The following is a 25,054-nucleotide window of genomic DNA, read 5'->3' as shown; positions in this document are numbered from 1 at the left end:
TGGCTTAGCGCCAAATGCCTACGTGACTTTTGGCAAGCTCCTTCCTCGCTCTAGCCTGGCGCCCCTCGGTACAGGAAGTTGTGGGGTGGTCTCTGCGGCTGGTCGCCACTGTGAAGTTTGGGCTTTCAAGGTGGCCGTAGCCTCATTTCAGAGCCCGAGGCTTCCGGGGCTGGGAGTGCGGTCGGAAGCTGCCCAGACCCAGGGAAGTCGCCAGCCTGTGGGACTGGACACCAGCGGCCACTCGGCTGCCTCTCCGGTTGTTTACTTCGCTGGGTCCCACCCTGGCGCTCGCGGGCTTGGCCCGGAGAGTACAGTGCGATTGGACGATCGACCTGTCAATCTCTGGGGACTTTCCCAGGGGTGGGGCAGTCCGGCCCCTGGGCACTTCCTTGTCCCACCCCCTTCTCGGGAGCCGGTGGGGTGCTGTGGAGCCGGACCCTGGCCTGGGCCGTCACCCTGTCCCTGGCCCTGGGACTGGAAGGGGAGAGTGCGGCGCTGTCCCTCAAGGCCCTCACCCTCTGGTAAGCAAGCAGGCTGGGCCTGAGCGAGGATGGAGCGGGAGGAAGGGAGTCTGGGACTGGGCCGTTCAGGGCCTCAGCAGTGGGAGGTTAGGCCTGGCCTGGTGGCCTGGGCACCTCGGCTCCTGGGCTCTGGCACATGAGGCCCCCGGGTGCCTGGCGCTTCCCGGGACGGCTGGGAGCGCCCGGCTGTGTGGGGAAACCCTGCCCGGCGCAGAGGGTGGTGGGTGCGCGTGCGCACTGCCTAGGCAAGCGCGTCTAGAAACGGAGCACAGCGAGTGCAAGGCTTGCAGGCTTTGTGCACCATCCGGGTGGAGGGTGTGTGCGGGCGTGAGTCTGCTTACAGCGTGGGAGACCAGTTTTGGAAGCAGTGTGCACAGGTAATGAAGAGATAAATAACTATTATTTGGGCGCTTTCCAAGCACTTGATCTAAACCCTTTACATGCATTAAACTCATCCATCTTCAAAATGAGTATTATTATTATTCCCATTTTGTCTCCAGCCGAGACACTTGGAGACTGGGGTCTCACAGCTAGGAGTTGCAAAGTCAGGATTCGAAAGCTGGCATTTGGCTCCAGAGTCCTTGCTCTGCTGTTTCTGTTGAACATATTTTCACAGTGTGGGAGACAACATTCGTGTGCACGTGCAGGGTAGCTGTAGATGTAACATTTCTGGGAGTGATTTTGGGCGTGGCGTTTCTGCATATGGGTGACTTTTCCACTGTAGAACATTTGTGTGCCTGCAGTGATGTGTCTGGAAGCGAAGGCATTCTACATTCATTAAATGTGTGTGACTGGGCTGACAGATTGTTGTTTTGGTTCCGGGGGGCGGGCCTTTTGTGGATGATGCAGAAGAATCAGCAACATCCATCCCCACCTCTTTGCAGAATGACAATGCAGGGGAATCTGTGGATTCCTAATGCATCATTTTTATTTTACAGTCTAGTCAAAATGGAATTTAGGTAGCACTTACTCACTTTCCAAATAGTGCTGTATGGTAGAGGGGAATTTGGCAACTGATGAGAGATCAGGAAAGGAGACTCTCAAAATTTTTTTTACTCCTGACAATGGATATTGCATTATTACAAACTCATACCAATGTTGTGATGTTGTATCACTATCCCTATTTTACAGCAGAGGAAACTGAGGCAGTGAAAAACCAGTAATGGTAGTAATAACAGCTTTTATCTATGAACTTACCATGTGCCAGACATGGTGCTTTACATTCAGTATCTCATTTAATCTTTTCAACAACCCTAGGAGATAATCACTATTAGTAATCTCAGTTTTCAGATGAGGAAACTGAGGTCCAAAATGATTAAGACTCACCCAAAACTAATAAACTCTGAACCCTGGATACTGTTTCCATTCCACTAACCACGGCTCCTGTTCTGGCTGTGTCCTGGGAAAATCATGTGATCAGGGACTGGTACCTCATGGAAGCACTTGATCGTGTCCCTCTGGAAGCTGCAGCCATGAGTGCCCTGTGTTTTACATACTTATATAACCCTCTTTCCCCCCACCCATGGGTGTCCCGTGGATATAGCATGGCACTCATACTGAGGGTTGGTGCCTGCCCCTATGCCCACACCAGGTCTTTTGGGGCCCCAGGAAGACGTGGGGTCTGACTCACACCCTTAACCCCAGTGCTCCTTGTGACTTAGGCCCGGATGTCCTGGGTTGGGTTGGGCCGACCTGATTTGAGCACCTTAGAACTATAAGAGGTTGTCTGCCTGCCTCCCTATCTGGGTACTACTGGGTGCTCCCTTACTTCTGCACTCACTGAGGTTTAGCCATGACACCTGCTTTTCTTCCCTGCCAAGCTTATTCTTTCCTTGAGGCCTTCGTATGTGCTTTCCTTCTGCCTGGAACATCTTTCCCCAGCTCTTTCCATGGCTGGTTCTTCCCTGTCAAGTCTCAGCTCAAATGTCATCTCCTTGGAGGGGCCTTCCCTGACCTTTCTATGCAAAGTAGCCCCTTTTTTCACTTTCTGTCATAAAACTATTGTATTTTTTCATACATTTGTTATGCTCTGAAATAATCTTGTTTATTTGTGAGTGAGAAAGTATATGTACAGAACTTAGTGTCTGGCATATAGTAATTTCAGTGTTGACTTGTTAGTGGTCTTTCTCTTTTTGCAAGTCTGTGCTGGCTATGTTCAATGGGTGAGTAGAATCGGAGAAACTAGAATACTGGTGCATTTCCCAGGTGAGGAGACTGAGGCCTAGAGACAGGACGGCACTTGTCCCGGAGAGGTGGTGGCAGAATTGGGATGAGAACCAGAACTTGCTTCCCAAGGCACTTTTTTCTTCTGCTGGCCCTTGTGCCTGGTGCTGAGCAGGTGGTGTGATGCTCAGGCACATATGGAGTTGGCTCTGCCTGTGAGGAACTGGAAGTGGAACGGGGATGAACGTGCTGTGAAAGCCATTGTGTGCCAGCAAGTGCCTGGCAGTAAGTCAGACTGGAGTGCAAAGCAGTTAGGGGACACCAGGTGGGCAGGGGGCTTCTGGATGGAGCTGCCTCCAAGGCTGGGCCCTAGAAAGATGATGAGGAGCAGAATTGGGCCTGGCAGTGGGTTTGGGGTAAGGCTCTGCTGGCTTGGGGGAGATGACAAGCTAGACTAGGAAAAACCCTATGGTCTTGACTACCAGGCAGAGAGACCTGTCAGTTTTTCCCTGTGGGCAGCACTGGGAAGTGATCATTTCGCTGGCACACTTGAGCAGGCATCAGAATCACTTGGGTGACTTGTTAGATCGCTGAGTTGCGTCCCATGACACCTGACCCAGAGGGCGCTGGTGGCACTGCTTCTGGTCCGGGTGGCTCTTTGAGAACCCCTTGTGCAGAGCTCATGCTTTAGAGTTTGGCACACCTGGGTGGGTACTGCCTCTGCTTCTGCATCTCAGATTCTGTGCCCTCAGCGCTGCCTCCCAGAGCACTCAGCACAGGGCTGATGCAGGGCCAGCCGTCAGTGAAGGCCCACTGCTGGCCTTGTTCACGGTGATAATAAGGATATTGAAGGGATTTCAATGGGAGAGGAGGATTGTGCATTTCTCTGTGCTTCAGGAAAACTTGCCTTTGACCCTGTGCCATCTGTGGACCATGCTCGGTCCTCTCTGGCTGGGTCGCCCTTTGCTTGGTCTCTTTCTGTCTCTGGTTTCTCTGGTTGGAATAGTGGAAGCTTATCTGTGCGAGGGGCTCCGAAGACAACTGGCCTATACACCCTCCACAGCACGCAGCACCCCAGCAGGTGCTCACCCAGCTCCCACTTGACCCCCACCCTCAGGGTCAGGGAGCGCTCTGCCAGACAGGCAGCCCCCCAGTGTTGTTACAGATGGCTTCTTTTGCAGGAAAGGGAAGGGGGCTTTGCGAAGGGGCTTCCATTCTTACCTTCTCTTTGTTCCCTCACTGCTCATTTGAGCACTTTGGGGAATGGAGGGAAGGACAGAGGCAGGGTAGTATCAGGGTGTGGTAAAGAAGGCACAGCTGGCCACCAGAAGACCCGGTCACCTCCCCTCTGTATCACTGCCGTCTCAGCAGCCTCAAGCAGGCCTGTTCGCTTTGCTGGCTTTGGTGTCTCAGCTGCAAAATGAAGGAATTGCACTGGCTGGTGTCACTGGTGTCTCAGGGTGTCCCCTTCCAACTCTCAAAACTGTAGGCCAGCGATTGGGCCCCGAACAGTTTCTGAGATTTTCCTGCTGGGCCAGGCCTTTCTGTGCCCGCCCTTCCTGGCCCTGGCCCTCTTGGAAGGGAGGGTGTGTAGGGTCCTCTGGAGAGTGGCCAAAGAGAAGGCACAGGAAAGCGGGGAGAAGCTCCCCAGCCCCTAGAGACAGGCTGCGGGAAGTTCTTGATGTTTTCCCCAGGACAGTCACTCTTCTGATAGGAACTAGGAACAGATGAGTGGCCTGAGGAGCAGCTGGCTCTTTGTCTGAGGGCTGCCCTCCTCTTCCCGAGGACCTCAGCCCAGGCTGTTTCCTGTGTCCTTGAGCGCCTGTGCACCAAACCCTGAACCCCAGACCTGGTGACCCAGGCAGATGGGTGTGTGTGGGGGGTGGGGGAAGGCAAGGGGAGGGGTGCTGTGGGAGTCCTGTCACCAAGGAGTCATACTCAGAGGCCAGAGGTGGTATTTTTAGGGCGGGCGTAGGGGGTGCCCCATGAGTCAGGGGCCTTTGGTTGGGTCTCCACCCACACTGGAGAGTACTCAGTCGGCTGGCCATTGCCCTCTGCCTTCATCGCGACCAGCGTCATCAGAAGGCTGAGGAACCTGGATCCCTCCACACCTCCACTTCTGCCTCAGCAACTGCTACCCCTGACCCCCTGCCAGCCCCTGGGAAGAGGGTCTGAGAACAGCAACATTGACTTCTAGTAAATATTAGGATGGGATCTTTCACAAATAGAGGGTAATGTGCAGATGTTAGGCACACACTAGGACACATTTCTGTGTGCCTGGAATTTCTCTCTCATTATCCCCTTCCCTCCCCTGAACTTAGAGTTTATTCTCTTGCATTTCTCCATGGTTTCATCATGAATATGTGCCTCCCTAGGCAATATGTAGTATTGTTTTGTATGTTTTAAAATATTACTTAAATGCTATCATATTGTCTATATTCTTCTGAAAGTTGCTTGTTTTGCTTGTTATCTCTAGCTCTGGGTCACTGAAGTTTCATTCCTTTTTTATGGCTGTATAATATTCTCTAGCATGAAATTGCCCTGTTATAGCTCCTCATTTTCTTTTCCATTAGGTAGTTTCCAGCTTTTGCTGTTAAATGAGGATATATTTGGCTTTTTCTGAAAGGTCGTACCTCTGTCCAGCTGTCCCCTTCCTAGCCCTTAAGGCTCCTGTTGGGATAGCATTTAAAATCTACAGAGAGCTATCTGGTTTCTAGTTGGTCCTCTCAGCATTTCCAGAGGGAGAAATAAGGAAAAGGTCATCATGGTCACCTGGTGAGGGAGCAGAGACAGGACTTGAACTCATTAAACCCTCTTTCTATCATATTTGGTATAAAGGAATTCTCAAAAGTTGTCATCTTTTGACTTAGAGGGGGCATTTACAGGGCTGGAAAAACCCTTCGTTGGATACACCAGCTCTGGGCATACTGGGGACTGAGAGACAGAAGGACAGGGGAGTTCCTCATCCATTTTGTCCCAAGGTTGGACCTAGTGCCCTTTGTCCCTGTAGCTGATAGTTGAGGTCCTTCTGGGTTGGGTCCCAGCTGCATGGAGTGTTGCACCGTGGATCCCAGGAGCTGAGAGGAGGCGTGCGTGGGGGAGAAGACCAGTGGGCTGGTTTTGCTCGGCTGGCCTTCTTAGCCTTCCTTAGAGGGCCGTTGGCTATGGGGGCACATGGTGGGGGACTGGTGATGGTTCCACTGTTGCCCCTTGGGAACTGTGTGGCCTTAAGCCAACCTCTGCACCTGTCTCGACCCAGCTTCCTCTCCAGCAAAGCAGGCGTCAGGCCCTATGTGAGGACCCATGGACAGTAGGCAGGAAGCTTTGCACCTGTTCCCAGTGAGGGTGGTTATCCGAAGTCTGGTGCTTCTCTTCCCGCCTTTGCTGCCTCAAGGCCAGCCCTGACCTTCCTGAAGCCAGAGCCTTTCTGGCACATTCCAGGCTGAAACTCTCCCCTGTAGTTGCCAACTCTTTACCCACCGAACCCCTTGACTAGAAAACTTGCTCCTGGACTTTGCCTTCTGATTTGTGATCGCATCCCTGTGGCCCTGTCTGCCCACGTGAAGCAGATACATAATAAGGAGTCTCTCACTCACAGCCCTGCAGCCTTCCCTATTATTCCGACCTTAACAAGACACTTAAATTTTTTAAAAATTATTTTTAAACCTCTCCTTAAAAAGTTATAAAATAATGTGTGCTCATTGGAGGAAATAAAAAAAAAGAACAACAAACTCAACCAATACAAAAGGTATAATGTAAAAAGTGAAAATTATCTTCTCTCTTTTTCCTCTCCCCTGCCTTATTCCCTCTGTATTTTAAAATTAATTTTAAAAAATAGTGTGCCAGCAAATGGGTTGCCATAGCTGGTGTGGCTTAGTTGGTTGGAGCATCGTCCCATAATTGGAAGGTTATGGGTTTGATTTCCCGGTCAGGGCACGTACCTTGGCTGCAGGTTCAATCCCTGGGTGGGGTATATATGGGAGGCAACCGATCAGTGTTTCTCTCCCTCCTTTTATCTCTCTTTCTCTCTCTCTAAAAAGCAGTGAAAAAAAATGTCCTTGGGGGAGACATTTCTTCTGTAAAGAGCTAAAAAATTATAGGTAAAATAAAAGTTTCTTTTGACTCTAGTTCCGTATTCCAATTTCTCCTCTAGAGCTATCCACTGGTAACAGTTTGGTGTGTATATTCCCAGACCTTTATTTATGCATACTTGAGATTTTACACACACACACACACACACACACACACACACCGTTGTGTGTTTTGTAAAAAAAAAAATTCCTACTATACATATAAATCCATACTTCACCTTTTTTCCTTAATGATATTTTATGGGCATCTTTCTGTGTGTCATTGCAAAGCAGCCTGCCCTCATTCTTTTTGATGGGTATATAGTATTCCATTGAATAAGTGCCCCATAATTTATTAAGCCAGTTCCCTCTTGATGGACATTGAGGACATTTTTGTCATTATAAAGCATGTGACAGTGCACATATTTGTCTAGCCCATGGGTACAGCGATGCACAGGTTTCTAGATTCTTAGATAGAGGATTACTCAGTCAGTTACCTCTGGACCTTTAGATAGCTGATAACTCCTCAAGCATGCTTTTCTACAAGAGACCTTTGTTTTCAGCCAGTCAGGCATACAGGCAGATTGTTGACATCATTGACAAAGGGCTTGCTTTACTTCGCGTGCCCCAGCTATAAGAAAAACAAATGTTTTTCTACTAGGTGAGATCAGTAGAAACATAACATATATAAAAGGATGGAGGTGAAAGTTTTTGTTTGGTCAGACACACCGTACCTGGAGTGTGTGTTCAGTTTCAGGACCAGCTACAGGTAGGGTGGAGGAGGTGGAGGGTTGAGGGGAGTGGATGGAGAGGGGTCTGAAGCCGTTCCCCATGGGAAACAATGGAGGGAACAGAGGCTGAACAGCTTCAAGAGAACGCTGCAGGGCCCAGATCTCAGGGCTGACATGGAGAAGAGAGGCGTCTTGCTCCCTGTTCCAGGGGACCTCAGAGGCAGAGCAACAGCTGGTGGAAGCAGAACTGGGAGTAGCCTGACTACAGCCAGTGCTGGTTCCCCAGGGAAGGCTCCTTGAGCTGGGGCAGTGGGGAGTCTGGGTCAGTCCCTTGGTTCCCCTAGGAGTTTTCCTTGAGCCTCTTCAGCCTGAGATTCTAAGCCTGGGGATGGCTGGTGATTAAGGGCAGCCTGGGACCTGATTGCGTACAAGGTTGGAGACACATAGAGGCAGGGGCTGGGAGCTTGAGGGCGCATTCCAGATGGTTGACAGCAGGACTGGTGTCCTCCCTCTGAGCTCCAGTCCACTGCCTCTCAGGCAGTGCGGGCCAGTGGGAAGGGCACCAGCATTGGAGTCCCACAGATTGAGGCTTGATTGATTCTTTGTTCTTCCACTAACCAGCTGTGTGTCCTTAGGCACGTGACTTCACCTCTCTGAGTCTGCTTTCTCATCTGAAAAACAGATAATGCTCTCTAGCCAAGAGGACTGGTTTCCTTGCTGGTAAACAGGGGTAATCATTTTTATCTCTGTGTGATGGGAGGAGAATGAGGCAGCGTACATCATGACGCAGCCTAGGGCCTGGCATACGGGAGCACTTCACACCTGTCAGGCTGTCTCCCAGCTTTAGTGAGGTGCTCCTTGGTCTTCTTTTGCAGTAATTCCAGCTGGCTGATGGCCCTGGTCCACTTCTCTGTCCCTAGGCTGGAGGTGTGGAGCCTGGGTCTTGCAGGCTAAGTGGAGGCAGTGGGGGTCCCTCTGTAGGTGAGTCAGGGGAGGGGAGAATGGGGAAGGGGAGGAAGAAGGACACTGGAGAGGAAGAGAGGACCTGGTGAAGGGCTGCATACACTATCTGGGACTTTCTCACTGTTTTGGGGGAGGCAACAGTACCCCTATAGCACTTGGCTCCAAGTGGGGGTCATGGGTCAGGGAAATCCACCTGAGTGCCAGGAGGAATTAAAGCTGCAACCAGTAGCCTTCTCAAGATCATAAGATTGTAGAAGGGGTGATAATAAATTGCTAGTTCTGGACGTTAGAACGACAAGGGGCCTTAAAGATAGGCTAATCCCCCCACTGTGTTACATTGTTGCTATTGTTGGGAAGCCCTCCTTTCAGGAAACAGACTCAGTGAGGGGAAGATGTTTGCCCTGGTCTACCTTGACTGGATCCCATGATTCCTGAGCCCCAGCTCCTCATATTCCACCCAGTACCTGTGCCTTTTTATTGCTGACTTGGTCGCAAAGACTTCCTAAGTCCTTGGCCCCTCACTGGTGAGGGTGCCAGGGTGGGCTCCCTGAGGACATAACCATCCAAAGAAGGTGCTGTGTCTTTGCTGACAGTCATCAAGAGGGCACAACCTGCTCTTTGATTCATGGGCTTGGGTCCACAGTGTCCCTGACTGTGAAATGGGTGGGGACAGATCTTTGCCTTTGCTTTGCTTCCATGATGCCTCACTTCCTCTAAGCCCTGTGGGGAATTGAAGGATAATTCTATTTACAATTGATGAAAATGAGGTTCAGATGATGCTCAGCCTTGCATGAGTGTGGTACCGTGGCCCATGGGTTTCTTGTACCTACATCTTCACTGGTTGTGGCGTCGAACCAGTGTTCCTTCGAACGGTTATTTGAAGTTATCAGACATTGAGTGGATGCCACGACCCAGTGTACTGAGCCTACAAAGGAACCTAAAAATTTGTTAAAAGAAGAAATAAATGGGGTGGGGAGACTTAGCCCTTAAATCAGCTGGGCACAGTTATGGGGCTGCCTCATCCTTTTATTAAGAATCGATGTACCAGGTACTTAGCTAAGTACTATACACACATTATTATTATTGTGGAAATTTTATTACAAAATGAATACATTTCTTGTTAAATAAACGAAAGGATGAGGCAGTATGGAGTGAGAACTTCCAACTGTACACATATTGTTTCATTTAATTTCTTTAATCTGATACCACGTAGATTCGGTTATTACTCCTATTTTGCAGATGAGGCAGCTGCAACTTAGAAGAGATGAGGGACTGGTCCAGCATCACACAGCCTGCAGGGTAGACAGAGCGGGGACTAGGTTGAGGCAAGCACAGGGAAGGCCCCAGGTGCCACCGGGAGGAGGGCCCTTGCTCAGTGTCACATGCTTGCACTTGGGAGCCCCCTTCAGTATAGGGCCCTGTGTGCCTCACCTGCTCCACCCTAGATCCTGCCCTGTTTGGACCCTTTCTTCCTGATGCCAAGGCTGTATTATCTCCAGTGTGCTGGGTCCCCTCTCTTTTCTTGACTTGCTGCCTGGCTCCTCCGTGTGCACACGAGGGAACCAAGGTGCAGGGAATGGACAGGCTGGTCTATGGCCATGGGTGTGGAGTAGACGCCAGGACCCTCTGACTTTCTGTCCTGTGCCTTCCTTCCTAGAGACCCCTTTCCTTCACCTCTCTGTCCCCTGCACCCACCAGCGTCCCTGGAAGGACTTGTCTCTCCCTGGGGAGTGGATCGGTCTCACTGTGACCTCCCAACACCAGAGATCTGCCCGGACTTTCCCCTCTGGGGCAGGGAGAGCATCACTTCCCTCCAGGGCTGTAGGGTGTCGTTGGCCCCAGGATGCAGCCGGTGCCCAGCAGCATCAGCTTGGGCTGATGAGGTTCCCAAGTAGGCCTCAGTTTCCTCATTTGTCAAGCAGGTATCAGTCCTGCCTTCCTCCCAAGGCTGTGTGACAATCAAACAGAAAAACTGCTTGGGAAACTACTAGGTATTTTGCAAATGTTACTGGTTATGTAAATTTCTGTCATTTGGGGGGCCTGGGAGCCCCCCTCCAGGTAACAGCACATGACAGTCTCAGATGGACGGAAGCAATTCAGGTCAGAAGCTGGGATGTAAATTTAATTCTGAATCTCATCTTTTTCAGCCCTCTTCTTGGATGGAGGCTGCTATTTGGGCCCACGCTCCCACCCCCTCACGCTCCCTCTGCTGCTGCCTGTCACACTGCTGCCGCCTCCTTTTTTCAACAGTGTCATTTCCATCTTCACACTCTGTGGGCACTGCCTGGCCTGTCTGTCTGGACCCCCTTCTGCCCCCACACCGGGCCTTTCTCGTTCCAGTGGGCACTCCGGCATCCCTCAGGGCAGGCTGTGGGAACACCCTCCTACCCTCCACCCCTCCACCCACCCTCCCCAGCCCCCAGCTGAGGTCTTGTTTTGGAAGAAGGTCTGAACTGGTTGCCTCTTCACCCACAGCTGTTCACCTGCTGATCTGTAGCTGCTGGAACCAGGTCCGGGTGGATATGGACTCTGGGCCAGCCCCACGAGAGCATGGGGTGGGGCCTCTGCTTTGCAGTGGGATCCCCGTGCAGGCACAGGAACAGAGGGCAAGGGCAGTGGGCAGGCTGGAGAGAGAGCAGGGACCTTCTGGTTCCAGCTCCTTCCTGACTTGGTGACTTTGGTCCTTGTGCTGTGGCCCTGACTGGTGGCCTTCATACCATGGGGGAGAGTCAGATACCCCAGGACCTCAGGCACTGAGCTCCCATGCTGGCCCAGGTAAGGAGTGGGGTCTGTGACCCAGCTGGCTGTCAGGCTCAGGAGCAGGAGGGTACTGCAGCCCCTCATCCAGAGAGCCCCGGACGCCAGTGATGGTCTCGGCCTCGGGGCCCTTGGAGATTCCTGGGCAGCCCTGTCTTCCTGGGGATGCTTCCTCTCTCCAGGAAAGGTTATAAAAACCGCGCTGACCAGGAGGAGAGTTCCTGTCTGCCCGGCAGACTGCAACTGCTGACGGCCATCTGGGCATGAGGTCAGCAGGACGTGGAAATTCCCCTTGTGCCTCTTTGTCTTTCTTTCCTCCAGAAGTCCAGACCCTCCCTTGGGTGGCTCCTCTGATCTCCAGGAAGGGTTTTCTCACAGTAGACTGTTTCGTCTCTTTTCATCTGCCCCCTGCCTGGCAGCCTGTTCTTCTTCCCGCTGAGGCTGCTGAGGCTGGAGTTGGGGAGATAGCACTCTCCTTTTTTGCCTTCCTGAACCTCCTTCCCTTTTGGCTCCCCAGTGCTGAGGGGATAGCCTGCGCCTTGTGTGGTTTGAAGGATGTGGAGATGGGGTTTCAGTTCCTCTATCCTGCATCCTGCAGTGTCACCTGGTAACATCTGGGCACCTCTGAGGTAGCACGGCGATGCCAGCCCTGATTCTGGAAGTGTATGATTGATTGTGCAGAGAGCCCCTGGTCGGGGGTCATGGTCAGGCTCTTGGATGTGTGCACATGGCCTCTCAGGAAGCGGGGCAGGGCCAAGGGCTCCACTGGTCCTATCTCTTTCTGCTCTGATCAGAGATTTACTGAGGCTTTATTCTGGACCACACTGAAGATACCCTTGTAGACAAGATAGACTCGGCCCCTGTTCTCAAGGAGCTTACAATCTATTGGGCAAGCCAGATATGAAGGAAAAATCATACTCAAATTACGTCACGTCGTCAGTCAGTTCCATGTCGGGTGGGTGTAGAATGGTGAGCAGGAACTGGGACTCCTGCCTCCACTTACCACCAAAGGTGGTTATAAGCCCCTTCCAGCTTTCAAGTCTCCCCCTGGTGAATGCCATTCAGCTGTCAATCATGGCTCACCTTCCAAGTGCCAGACCTGCTAAGGCAGGAAGCTCTCAGTCAAAGGCACAAATGCTTACAGCAATCAGATACATTCCATACCTGTCTGTAAGTGTTTGCTGGAGGAGGAAGGGGAGCATCAAGGAAGGACCCCCCCACACGCATAGACCAACATTTGGGTACTGTGCTCTATGCCAGTCACTGTGCTAAGTCCTTTACCCACACTGTCTCTTCATTCAGTGAACATTGCAGGGCTTTCTTGTTCTATTGTGAAGCATTGACCTTTTAAGTTAAAAACATACCCCCCTCCACCCCCAGCCAAAGCTGAGTGATGACTTTTGTGTTGGCGGGCAGGCAGCTGTCCTTTCCCTCCCTGGGGCCCAGTAGGGCGTGGGTGCCTTCCAAGTGTGTATTCATCTTCTGTGTCAGTCTTTGGAGGGGGGGGTCCCGCTCACCAGAACTTTACTTTTCTATCTGGCCCATGGTAATGTGGACCCTCTGGTCAAAGTCCTTGTTATTTCTTGTGCTTCCGAGGCAGGGGAGATAGCCCAGAGGGTACATAATAGCCCCATGTTACCCTACAAACTGGCTTGAGTCTTGCTAGGGAAGCTGTGCAAGGTGGCCGTGGTTAATTCAGTTTTCTCAGGCAGAGTGGGATTTGCATCTTTGCTGTCGCTTGCTGGCCATGTAATCCTAACCTCACTGAGCCTCCCTTATAAAACGATGATAGTTTTGTGTGTGTTTTAGGGCGGTTGTGCAGCTTACCTGAGATAACGCATTTGAAGTGTTTAATGCAGTGCCTGGCAAGTAAATGATTCATGAATGGCGGCCATTATTTTTCGTCCTTTTTTTCACTCTTTTCTATCAGGGAGCACTGTGTGGGTGCTCAAAGGGCTGTTGGGGATTCCAGACTGAAAGAGTTTTTGCCCTGGGGGTGGTGATCTTTGGCTGGAGGTTTCGGGGCCCCAAGTCCTTCTGAGGTCTGGTGGAGCTCTTTGTTGGGGAAGCTCTTTGTAGCACGCTGGAGGCTGGGTCAATTTTTCAGCCTTGGAGCCTTTGCACTTACTGTTCTGTCTTCCCCTAGATATCTGCATGGCTCGGTCCCTCACCTCCCTTCAGGTCTTTGCTAAAATGACTCCTTCTCCATGAGATCTTTCTTGGCAGTCCGTTTACTCATGCTTCCCAGTTCAATTTTTGTCCATAGAAGTTTTCATCACCCCTAATACTATGTGCCTCTGTCTGTCCATCTGTTTCTGTCTATCGCTTCCACCACCAGAATGTAAGCCCCATGAGGATTTTCGTCTGTTTTATTGGCTGACAATTTCCCAGTACCCAAACTAGTATCCAGCACAGAGTAGGTGCTCAATTAAGTAATTGTTGAATGAATGAATGAATGCAAGAAAGAAGTTTCTCTACTAACTCACAGAACTAGGATTTTGAAGTCCCTTTGCAAAGTGGTTTCAAACAAAAGAAAGCAGAGGAAATTTAACAGATTAACACAAAACACTTATTCGGTAAGTAGATAGTGGTTTGGTGGTAAATTCATCTGTTCATTAGAACTGGAAAGGATAGTGGTTTGGTGGTAAATTCATCTGTTCATGAGAACTGGAAAGGACAGACCATAGTCATATGAGACTGAAGGATGACAGTCACGCTACCAATTAGAATAATAAATAATAGTCGGGGGTTTTCCTTTCTTTTTTAAAAAAATGACACACATATAAATGGAACTTTGGGTTGGATTGACTTGCTTATCCCTTAGGGCATAAGCAATTCACTTTAAAGATCACCAATTTAGTGTAAGACTTTCATTTCCCCTCCTCAGAGAGGGGAAGGGACTGCCCACGATTTCACAGTGAGTTGATGGTTAGACCATTTATTTATTCAGTATGTTGTTTATTGAGCATTCATTTCATAGCTAATACTGTGTTGGGTGCTGGGGATGCTGTGATGCAGGGTCCCTGTCCTTCTGGGCGCCACCGATAGGACATAAACTCAAGTTTTTTAACTCCACGTCCAGTGCTTTCTTATACTTCATTCACGTTGCACCTCACAGTTGATTGCTGTTCCAAGTGAACCAGCAGCACAATAAGCTGCTGAAAGAAACGGATGCCATTCTTAGGTTGCATTAATAGAGGCAGAGCACCCAGATCAAAGAAGGACCATACTGCTCTGCTGTACTGTGGCCAGACCAGCCTGAAGTGCTGTGTTCTCTTCTGGGTTCTGGGGACTGCCTTCTGGGGCACCTCAGTGGCCTGGCCAGCCCCCTGATTTCCTGCTGTTGTCCTTACAGCCAGGCGGGCACCACGGCAGGGGCTGAGCCACCCTCATGGAAGGGAGAGGACCTTACCGGATCTACGACCCTGGGGGCAGCGTGCCTCCGGGAGAGGCGTCTGCAGCTTTTGAGCGCCTAGTGGAGGAGAATTCCCGACTAAAGGAAAAAATGCAAGGGATAAAGATGTTAGGTAAAGCAGACCCTGCACTCTCCCCGCAAGCCTCCTGCCTGTAACCTGCAGTGCCAACTGGCATATGCCTCCACCCATGTCATCCCTCTGTCCTTCCCGGCCCTGCATTGGCTCCTGCCGCACAGCTGTGTCTTTGTGCACCTCCATAGCATGGTGGCAGCATTCCTAGCCCTGGGTTCCCAGCACCGCAGAACCATGAGGATAGGACTCAGGATACCTGGAGGGACTAATAAAGAGGTGTGGGGGTCAGGGAAAGGGAGCTTGAAGGCCCATTTTGTGGATTTAAACACAGGGGCCTTGTCTTCCAGAAGCACCAGAGAGGTGAGAACTGACGTCACCAGGGCAACTGGGGTATGGTCCCCAGGTGTTGAGCAGGCGGGAGTAGGTCCCTGGATTTCTCTTTTCCTGGCTTTTGCTCAAGCTGTCCCCACTGCCAAGAGCAACCTCACCTACCTTTGCACAGTCGAGTCTTCCCTGTCCATCAGCACCCAACACAGGTGCCAGCTTCTCCTCCATGAGAGACATTCATTGATTTTCCTGTGCAGAGGGTCTCTCTTTCCTCCAAACTCGTAAAACTCTGCCTTTGCCTTGCTGCCACCCTCTCTAGCCGTAGGCTTTGGGGGCAGGCTCACTTCTCCAGTTCTTCAAATGCTTTCTCCTTGCTTTGCAGACCGCTGCTTGGGGTGGCAGATTGGGGAACGAGGAGTAGAATTGCCCCTTCTCCACTTGTGGGGAAGGAAAGCTGAGGCCCGGGGGGTGTGGTATTATCGAGGGTCTTGTCCCTTCAGACTGACCCTGACTGTGGATGCGGGCTGTGGGTGGCCCCCAGTGCCCTGAGAGTAGATTTCAGAGAGCACTGGCTTTCTGTGGAGTCCTGGCCAGCTGTGGCAGAAGTGAGAAAGGAAGAGGGTGCGGGGGGCTAGGAGTTTGTTCTAGATTCCCCTCCACTCCTTCTTCCCTGATTGCAGGGCCCTTTTCCTATTTCTGGTTGTGGGCTGGAATGATGTAAATCTCACCCAGCTAACAAGGCAATGGTGGAGTTAGGTCCAGGGCCTGGGGCGACAAAAACCAGGCCAAAGCAGGCTTGGGGGCACAGGGTGGGGAGAACTCGCGCACAGAGCTGAGTAATTCCTTTTGCCCCTCCTTTCCCCGTTTTCTCCAGGGGAGCTTTTGGAAGAGTCCCAGATGGAAGCATCCAGGCTGCGGCAGAAGGCAGAGGAGCTGGTCAAGGACAGTGAGCTGCTCCCACCACCGTCTCCCACTTTGGCCTCCTTTGACCACCTGCCTGAGCTCACAGGTCCAAGGGGACCTGGGTTGTTCTCTACCTTTCCTTGTACTCCCAGCTCCCTAAACCCTCAACAGTGGATTCCCTTCTTGTTCAGAAGGCCATAGGCCATCCTCCCAGTCATGCTTTGGATGGGACTTCAAAATACTGTTGTCTCTAAATGGCTGGTGACTCAGCGCTCTCAAGGCCCTGGCAGACATTAGTTACAGATCACAGCAGTCGACTGCACCTAAGAAGTGGCCTCAACATGTTTATCAGCCCGTTTAATCAGCAGATATTTAATGAGCCGCTGCTGTGTGCCAGGCAGAGGGCTCCGGGCATCTACTTCGAGTCACTCAGAGTTGACATATGAGTCAAAAGCTCTCTGGTTGGCCCCTCCTTCCATTTTCCAGCTGGGGAAGCTGAGGATCTGGATTTGCCTGTTAGCGTGCTGCAGTGTATTTCAGATGTAAGATTACATATGTTACTTATTAATGGAAAGTGTTGACTGTGACTAAAGGTTAGTGTCCTGTGTGTGGTCACCGTGCATTCCTCTGGCATGTCTCCGAGTCCAGGGCAAGGTCTTGGGCCAGTGGGGGAAAGGTCACTACACATGGGGCTCACAGCCTCAGCCCAGGCGAGCATGCCAGCCTTCCCTCTGGCTGGTGGCCACATCAGCTAAATGGACAAATGGAGGACAGTGAAGACCTCAGAGGAGACCATGCTGCTGTCAGTGGGTGTTTCCAGCTCCCACTTGTCCCTTCATCAATGTTCTCTGAGTCCCAGATTGGTGCCAGGTCCACCCCAGAGTGAGATGTGCAGCTACCCTCAAGGGCCTCCCTGTGGCAAGGGCCTCAGGGGGTCAGGGAGGGACAGCCACGTGTGAGTTCTGGTTTTTCAATTGCTGGCTGTGTGACTTTGGGTTAGTTGGTCACTTTTCCATGCCTCAGTTTCCTTACCTTTAAAATGGGAATTCAGAGATGTCGTGAGAGTTGGCTGAGGTGATAAATATAAAAACACTTTGTTAATTGTAAATAGTTATCCTTTTCATCACTGAGGCAGGTCCAGGGTAGCAAAAAGCAGTGGCCAGCAAGTCCAGGGAAGAGGTCTCTTTGCCCAGGTTCTGTCCCCCTCATTCCAGGGCCGGTCGTTTCCCAGGCTCCCTGGCCCTGGTGGGACCACCTCCCAAATATTTTCCCAGACTTATGGAAGGAACTCTGAGAACCACCCTAGCCAGGGCTCTCCTCCACGGGGCAGTGCTGGGGCTTTTCCCCTTTCCCTGCTGCTCATGTATGTTTTCTCAATTCTCTAGGAAAAGATGCAAATGTCCCAGCACCCCCTGTTGACCCTGCGCTCCCCAGTGACAAGCCAGAGCCAGTCCAAAAACCTCCATCCAGTGTAAGTTGTATTTGGAGTCCTGGTTGAAAGCTGCTTGGACTTCCAGGTCCCTTTGACAAATACAAGGACACACACAGAGAGGGCTGGACGTCTAGAAGCCTAGATTCTGACTTGCTAGGGGATGTTGCGCAAGCCGATCTCAGTCTCTCTGGGGTCTTGGTTTCCCCAATTTAAAAAGAAGGTCACAGTTAAAACTTACCAGGAAGACCCTGATATGCATAAGGAGTTCCTCCCATACACTAAGTTGCATAATGTGAAGCATGTATTGACTGTGCACCATGCTAGAAACATGGACGGGTGTGACAGGGAACTCACATTCTCAGAGGGGCTCAGAAACTATCTTCTACAGATTTGCCTCGAGAACTTTCGCTTGATATCCCAGGACTGGAAGGGACTCAAGTGATCGTATCACTTAGCATCTCCATCCTATGGATCGGGTCCAGAGTGAGAAGAGCATTTTCCAAGGTCACATAGTCAGCAGGGGAAAGGTAGAGGTGAAAGGGAGATTTTTTGTGGGGCAGGGCCAAGATTCAGAGCTGGCTTCCTGGTAGCCATGAGGCTCAGCAAAAGCTGCGAGGGGAGATCCTCCCATCCGTTCCTATCCACCTGCCCTTTCCAACCAGGTTTAATAGCAATTCCAGAGCTAGTTACTAGTTCAGGGGGACTGTTGGCCTATCTGTTGGGTGCACAACCAGTATATTCTACTCGGAGTGGCTGAGAGATGAGAAACAGATTGGGAGTCCTTGACCACCCTGGGTTTGGGTGAATCCTGAAAAAATCCAAATTCCTTGACATATCTTTGGGGTTTATCCCAGATCTGAGCCCTCTGGGGCTGGTTGGCAAGGCTGGCACAGGACCCCCAGCAGTGGCCACACTGACTGATGCCTGTATTCTCTAGGTGACCAGCTGGGAGCACCAGGGCCTGGGAGACTGCTCTGGTGCCACAGCCGGAACAGTGGTTTTGCAGGCCTTGGGTTCAGTAGGGTTCAGTCCCTTCTTCTGCATCAACTAACGAAGTGCCTTCAGTTTCCTTATCTGTTCTAAGGGGCTATAACCCTATCACCATACTGGAGTTCATGAAAATATTTTAAAAGTGCAAGTTATAAAAAAAAGATCCTAAAATTCTAGGGGTTTAAGATCAGCTAGTCCAGCCTCCCTGTTTTACAGATGAGGAAGCCGGTCACAGAGGGGGTGTGAGCCCAGACCACACAGTGAGTGGGTAGCAGGCAGACTTGTTGGGAATCCTGCCTCACGGTCCCACATGCACTGATGTGTAACGGCCGGGAGCTCAGCTCTGCACGGAGGGCCTGCCCAGATGACCTGGGTGTGAGGAGAGATTTTGTCCTTCCGTCTCTGCCCTGTCCTCCTGCTCTCAGCTGTGGGTTCCCACAGGAGGGGTGAGGGGTTCTTCTCCCAGGTAGCCCCTAACTTCCTTTCTGCACAGGGCACCTCATCCGAATTTGAAGTGGTCCCTGCCGAGGAACAGAATTCTGCACCAGAGAGCAGCGGCTGCAACAAAAACACGATGGTGAGTGGATGGCAGATGCCTGGACACATCCCATGACTCCTCTCTGTTTCAGTCACCTGCCCTGGGTGAGAGGCACAGGACTTGCCCAGGTCCCTTGGGCACTCTGGAGTCACTTGGGGACATATGTGGGGCTGGAGCAGAGGATGCTTCTCACTCATGTATGCAAATCCCTTGCTGGTGACTTCCCCTACTTGGGTTACACAGGCGCTCGATCATTGTGAAAGCCTGGGCACACCACCAGCCCCGCTGGCTTTCGCTGAGTTCCGTGCAGCTCCGCACACTCTGACTCAGCCTTAGGGACGGTGGGCTTTACCCGGGCAGAAGATAAAGGGTCAGGGAGGCCCAGAGCAGTGGATGGCAGGTGATGTACCTTTTTGTGCAGGCTGAGGATTAGAAAGGTTCAGTGTTTTGTCTCCTGGGAGCTTCTCTCCCCTTGTCCTGTTCTGTCCCTGAGGGCTCTGAGAAGCTGGCACAGGCTGCAAGAACCCCCTGCTCACAGTATTTGCTCTGTGACCTTGGACCAGCAACTTCATCTCACTAATAAGTACCTCCTTAGCCCCACCATGTGCCTAGTCTGTGCTGAGCGAAGACAAGATGGCTCCCGTTGGAGAGATGAAGCAATTCGTGGGCCTGAAATAGACCAGCATTCTCCACCTCAAATCCTTTGCAAAGAGAGGCAGAGGGGACGAGTGCAGAATCAGAGGAGCAGTGTTATCTCCCAGTAGATAAGGCGCTAGCAATATTACATAGGCGTTCACTGAACTTCGAGAAGCTTCAGTCCAGTCCTGGCTCTGCCACAGACCCACCGGTTGACTCTGGGCAACTTCCTTATCCCCATACCTGGTTCCCTGGCCTGAACCCTGCAGCTGCCCATAGCTCTGATATCCTGAAACTTCCATAGATGTTTAGGGGAGGCCTGCTAGAATGTGGGCAGGGCCTTGAAGGATGAGCACAGGGGACACTGTGGGAATGGAGCCTGAGAAGGTGATGGGCCTCAGCCTGGGGAAGGCAGGATCTCAGATGCCTGGTTGGGGAGCTGAGCTTGTGGCCATTAGCTGTGAGGTACTGCTGTGGACCCTCAGGCACAGTGTTAGCATAAACAAGGCACTATCTCTGGAAGGAATGTTCTAGGCACAGGAGTGATGGGGAGAGAGAGAGTGATTGATTATTGAAATTGGACTGTCTTGCCCACCATATGCTTCCTTTTTTATACTCTACTGGATTGGGATTCTTTGAAATGTCTAGAGCTATGATTCTTAATCTGTTTTGAGTCTTGGATCCTCTGAGAAGCTGATGAATGCTTGGGCCATGCCCCAGAAGACACATGTATAGACATAAAAGTCAGGCAGTTCTGGTGTCTGCGTGGCTTCCTGGGCTTGCTGCTTTCATGTGTCCATTCACCCTCCTAAGAGCCCTGTGAGACTGAAGGGAGGGAAGGGGTGTGTGTCCATGTGGTAGATGAGGATTCTGAGGCCCAGCAGATGAGTGATCCGCCCTCAGGCACTCAGCGAGGCCCACGGCGTGGGAGGAAAGGGGCTCCGCTGCTGGTAAGCCAGCTGGTGGCCTGGGAGTCCCAGGTCGTGCCCTGTGAGTCAGCCCCAGACAGGGAACCTGCGTAACCAGAGAATTTCCCTGGGCTGAGCCGGGATCAGAGAGGGAAACTGAGTCATGAGGCATGGGGAAGCAGAGGGAGAATGGCTGTCTGCGCCTACTCAGACTCTGCTAAAGAATGGTCCTTGTCCCCTCCCCCTTACCAGGAGCTGGGCCCTGTGCCGCACGAGGACAGCAACTTGATGCTGCACCTGCAGCGCCTGGAGACCACCCTGAGTGTGTGTGCAGAGGAGCCGGACCATAGCCAGCTCTTCACGCATCTGGGCCGCATGGCCCTTGAGTTCAACCGGCTGGCCTCCAAGGTGCACAAGAATGAGCAGCGCACTTCCATCCTGCAGGTGAGGGCGGCCTGGAGAGGGCCACCTGGGACGGGCTGATGTACTTCCTTCTTCGCCTCCTCTAGCTCTTCTTGGGAACTCAGGGTACCCTGGGGACTTCCGAGAATGATGTTGATGTTGGAGGCTGACTTCAGGCTTCTTGTCTGGAGCGGTGAGCAGGGTAAGGAAGTTGTGGGAAGGGGCAAGGAAGAGGAAGGAAATTGGGAAATAGGGGGCGGGCAGTGCAGATTTCATGGTGAGGGTATCCTCGGGCCGTGGGTGTGGGCAAGTCAGCCACAGCCCTGCCCTGTTTTTCACAGACAGGAGGGGAGAGGCAGGGAGCAAAGGCAGAGTCATCATTCCCACTTCACAGGGAGGGCACAGTCCTTGAGAGGTGATTTTTTTGTTGTTGTTGTTGTTTTGGCCTAAGGTTGCCCAGCTAGTAGATGGTGCACTTGGCATTTGCACGTCAGTCTATCACATTCCAAAACCCATGCTCTTAGCCACCATCCCAGCTTGCCTCCCCAGTAGAAGAAGCTGCCTTTCATAACCCTCCATGTGCCATGGGAATGAAGTCAGATTTACTTCCTAGGCCAGCCCAGGCCTTAACGTCATATGGTCCTTGGTTTGAGTAGTGACTATTGTGAATGACCTTGGACAAGTCACTTATCCTCTCTGTCCTCCATTGTCCGTGTCAGTAGCATGGTGCCGAGAATACCTACTCCACAGGATTGCTGTGAGTGTTAAATTAAGCCCTGGTACAGTCTAGAACATAGTAAGTGTTCGAAAAGTGGTCACTGTTAGGATTTAATCATGACGAGATGTTTGTCCTGGGCAGGGGATCTCAGCCTTGTGGGCTTGGGTGTAGGGAAAGAGTCACAGGTGGCGAAACTGAGGCTCCTGGAGGACCTGCTGAGGACCTGAGCACCTGCACCTGTCCGCTTAGTTGACAGAGCTATTCCTCCCTCCCAGACTCTCCCCAACACCAGGCACTGGTCTGAGGTCTCATTCATGTCAGCAAACATTCAAGCTCCCAGTTAACTGGAGAGAAGTCTACCGTGCGTGATCTTGAGAAGGGCCTAGGTTGATTGATGAGAGCAGGAGAGACATCCAGGCTGGAGACACAGTGTGAGGAGAGATGTGGGGAGCAGGGGACTCCAGGAAGAGCTCAGGAGCCCCATTCCACCTCGAGTGAGGGGCATGTTGGGAGGCGGGGCTGGAGAGCCAGGCTGAGGGAGGGAATCTCAGATGTCAGTGAGGCTTAGAGGTTTCAAAGCTGAGCTCTGGGGAGGTGAACCTGGAGCATCGCAATGGTGGAATAATTTTCACTGTCAACTTTCCTGGTTTGAAATGGGCCTCATGAAAGAGGTGCCTGTCAACCTCTTATTTTTTATATCAGGCCTCTGTTGGTTTCCTTCTTAGCTCTTATTATAGTTTGTAGTAATTTTATTTTATAGGTGGTTTATTTACTTTGTGGTTTTTCCCTTGCACTTCCTGCTAGACTGTAAGCCTCACAAGAGAGGCAGGTACCATGTCCGTCATATTCATCACTGTCTTCCAGTGCCTGGCACTTAATAGGTGCTTCATGCACATTTGGTGAACAAATGAATGAATGAATGAATGAACGCACAAACGAACTCACAGGTGAGCTTTCTTAGCCCCTTTCATGGAACGTGATGACCTTTGTCCATCGGCTGCTTTGCACCCATAGCATTTTCCCAGAAACTTAGGGGAAACAGCCCTCTAGCCTAAAAGGGTGGACAGCACATGAGGCCATGTGAACATCCCTTAGTGGTCAGGAGCAGGACATTCTGTTCCCTGGAGGCCCCGCCTGGGGACATGGCATCCTGGGTATTTGCCCTACCTGTGGGTGGAGGCACATGAATCCAGTTCTTCTTCATTCATTCGTTGTTGTCTCTTGGTTTACTAAACAAACATTTTCAAGGCCGGGTATGGTGCAAGGCCTCTGCTAGGCATTGGAACCAATTACAGTAGTTTTCTCTTCTCTTTGCCTTGGACCCCTCATGTCCGACCACCCCCCAATTTCAGGCTTTGATGCCTTCCCAGGTCTCTCCTGTGAACCAAACAACTCTGAAATCCCTCAGGAGAACATAAAAGTTTTCCCTCATTTCATGTGGCAGGGGCTTGTTCCTGCTCCATAGTTAGTTTAGTGACGTCTTTATCTTGTGCCCTTTGGAACATGAGGCAGCCACAGCCACAGGGAAAAGAGACCAGGTAGGACACTTATCACTTCCACTTATCTTTTCTTGGCCAGAACTAGTCACATCATTGTATTGAGCCCAGGTCAAGGAAATGGAAGGGAACAGGTGGAATGTCTGGTAAATTCCAGAGTCTCTGCCCCCTGCCCAGCTCCCAGCTATTACCTCCCTTCTCTACTCTTATGTTATGTTTGAGGGAGGGAGGGGAAGGGACAGAGACCAGGTGAGGGCCTGCCAGATGGAGTATAATCCCCTTGGTGGTTCTTAACAGCTGTGCAACCTCATGCAAATTAATTCACCTGCAGTAGCCTGTGTTCAAGATAGAGATGAATTATGTAGCTTTGGGGACTCTGTGAGGCTCTGATGAAGCAGTGAGTGGGAGAGCACCCGGCCACGTCCCTGGCACGGTTAGGTGCTCACTAAGTACTTGTTGAAAGATTGAGTACTTAGTCATGACACCGTGCAGCACCATTACTATTCGGCACCTCCCACCCCTCCCCATCTGTGAGATCCTGCATCTGGCTGTCCACCTTCCACACCGCCTCCCTCAAAGCACTTGGAACCCGAGTCCTGAGATATTATCAAGTGATTGACAGTTCCCAGGGTACTTGCGCTCTCACGGTCATGTCTGTCCTCATGGCCCACACTTTGTAGAGGAGGAAACTGTGTCTCAGAGGTGAGGGAGGCCTGAGCTACACCTAAGGTGTTGGCGAGGTCTTGACTGCGTACCCTATTTTCTGACTTGCCAGTTGACCACACCGGAGGCCTTGCCTGCTTTCCAAATTGCCTAAGCTGGTGGGGCGCCCAGGTCTCAGATTTTCACTTGTTCATTCATTCATTTGGCCATTCTGTCTTTCAGTCATGTGTTCCTTCAACAGTTAGGTGTTGGCCTGCGCTAGGTCCCGAGCTGGAGCTGGGGATCTGGCACTAGACCAGAGAATGGGGAGGGGGTCCTAGCCCTTTGGTTGCTTGCAGATTAGTGGAGGACGGGAGCTGGATATTAAGAAAATAAGGACATAAAAATGGTTCTTGAGTTCTAATTGTTACAAGTACTGAGAACAGGGGGCTCTGAGCAAGGATAATGGAGGTGACCTAACTCATTGAGATGTGGAAGTCGGGGATGACTTCTCTGAAGAGGTGACATTTAGGCTGACTTGAAGCAGGAGTAGAAATCAGTCAGGGGGAGGCCTGTGGGGAAGAGTGTTCTAGAGTGTTCTCGGGTGTGGGAACAGCAGTGAAGGAAAGGAATGGAGCTCTTTGCCTTGGAGAACCAGAAGGCCTTTGCCTGGTTCCTGGTGGGCGTCCTCATGGCTGGCTCCTGGGGGTGCATAAAGGAGCCTGGATGGGCCTGGTGGCTCGGCTCTCAGCTGTCCTGAGAGGGGTTGGGTCAGGCCATGCAAAGGCGATAATGTATAGAGACCTGGTATGGCTGTAGCCCTTGCCCTGTCCTCCAGCATCAACCTGCATTCAGGGTGCTCTCCTTCGCTTCCCTTGCCCTCATCTACCCCTCTGCCCTGCAGACCCTGTGTGAGCAGCTTCGGAAGGAGAACGAGGTCCTGAAGGCCAAACTGGACAAGGGCCTGGAACAGCGGGATCAGGCTGCCGAGAGGCTGCGGTAAGTCCAGGCTCCTCGGGGCAGGGCTGAGGAGGCAGGTGGCCAGGAGAAGGGGCGTGGTGCACGCACTGATTTCCAGGCTGCGGGCTGCGAGGCCTGCGCCCAGAGCCCTACTTTGGAAGTCTGTTGGTTCTTCTCCGTGAGTACCTTGGGGAGTGTCTTTATAAAGTGCCTTGAGAACGTCAGAAGAAGGTCGTACAGATGGCACTGCTTCCTTGGGAACTTGCCCCTAAGCTTGGCCTGTAAACCAGCAGCCACTGGCCGTAGGAGGGAGGGCTCGGGACTTTGCTGCCCCTGCTGGTCATCATTCTGTTCTACCATTTTGCTGAGAACAGTCAGGGCTCCCTCACCTGGGCGAGTGGGTCCCGGA

General features: G+C 51.7%; 1 protein-coding gene across 1 annotated transcript in view; it reads left to right on the top strand.

The window, feature by feature from the left end:
• The first annotated feature begins 369 nt into the window (after positions 1–369).
• The window catches only part of TNIP1 (TNFAIP3 interacting protein 1), a 40,863-nt gene continuing 16,178 nt past the window's right edge, over positions 370–25,054 (top strand). The window contains exons 1-7 of the mRNA XM_090288436.1: positions 370–521; positions 14,561–14,732; positions 15,895–16,029; positions 17,309–17,394; positions 18,839–18,922; positions 20,680–20,871; positions 24,590–24,684. Of these exons, the coding sequence (XP_090144562.1) occupies positions 14,597–14,732; positions 15,895–16,029; positions 17,309–17,394; positions 18,839–18,922; positions 20,680–20,871; positions 24,590–24,684 (728 nt within the window). The 5' untranslated portion in view covers positions 370–521; positions 14,561–14,596. The remainder of the gene's footprint in view (positions 522–14,560; positions 14,733–15,894; positions 16,030–17,308; positions 17,395–18,838; positions 18,923–20,679; positions 20,872–24,589; positions 24,685–25,054) is intronic.

Source organism: Furipterus horrens, unplaced genomic scaffold, assembly GCF_987537825.1.
Source record: "Furipterus horrens unplaced genomic scaffold, mFurHor1.1.pri manual_scaffold_10, whole genome shotgun sequence".
Classification (NCBI taxonomy): Eukaryota; Metazoa; Chordata; class Mammalia; order Chiroptera; family Furipteridae; genus Furipterus; species Furipterus horrens.
The sequence above is the reverse complement of the archived record's forward strand: the minus strand, read 5'-3'. Positions and strand labels throughout refer to the sequence as shown.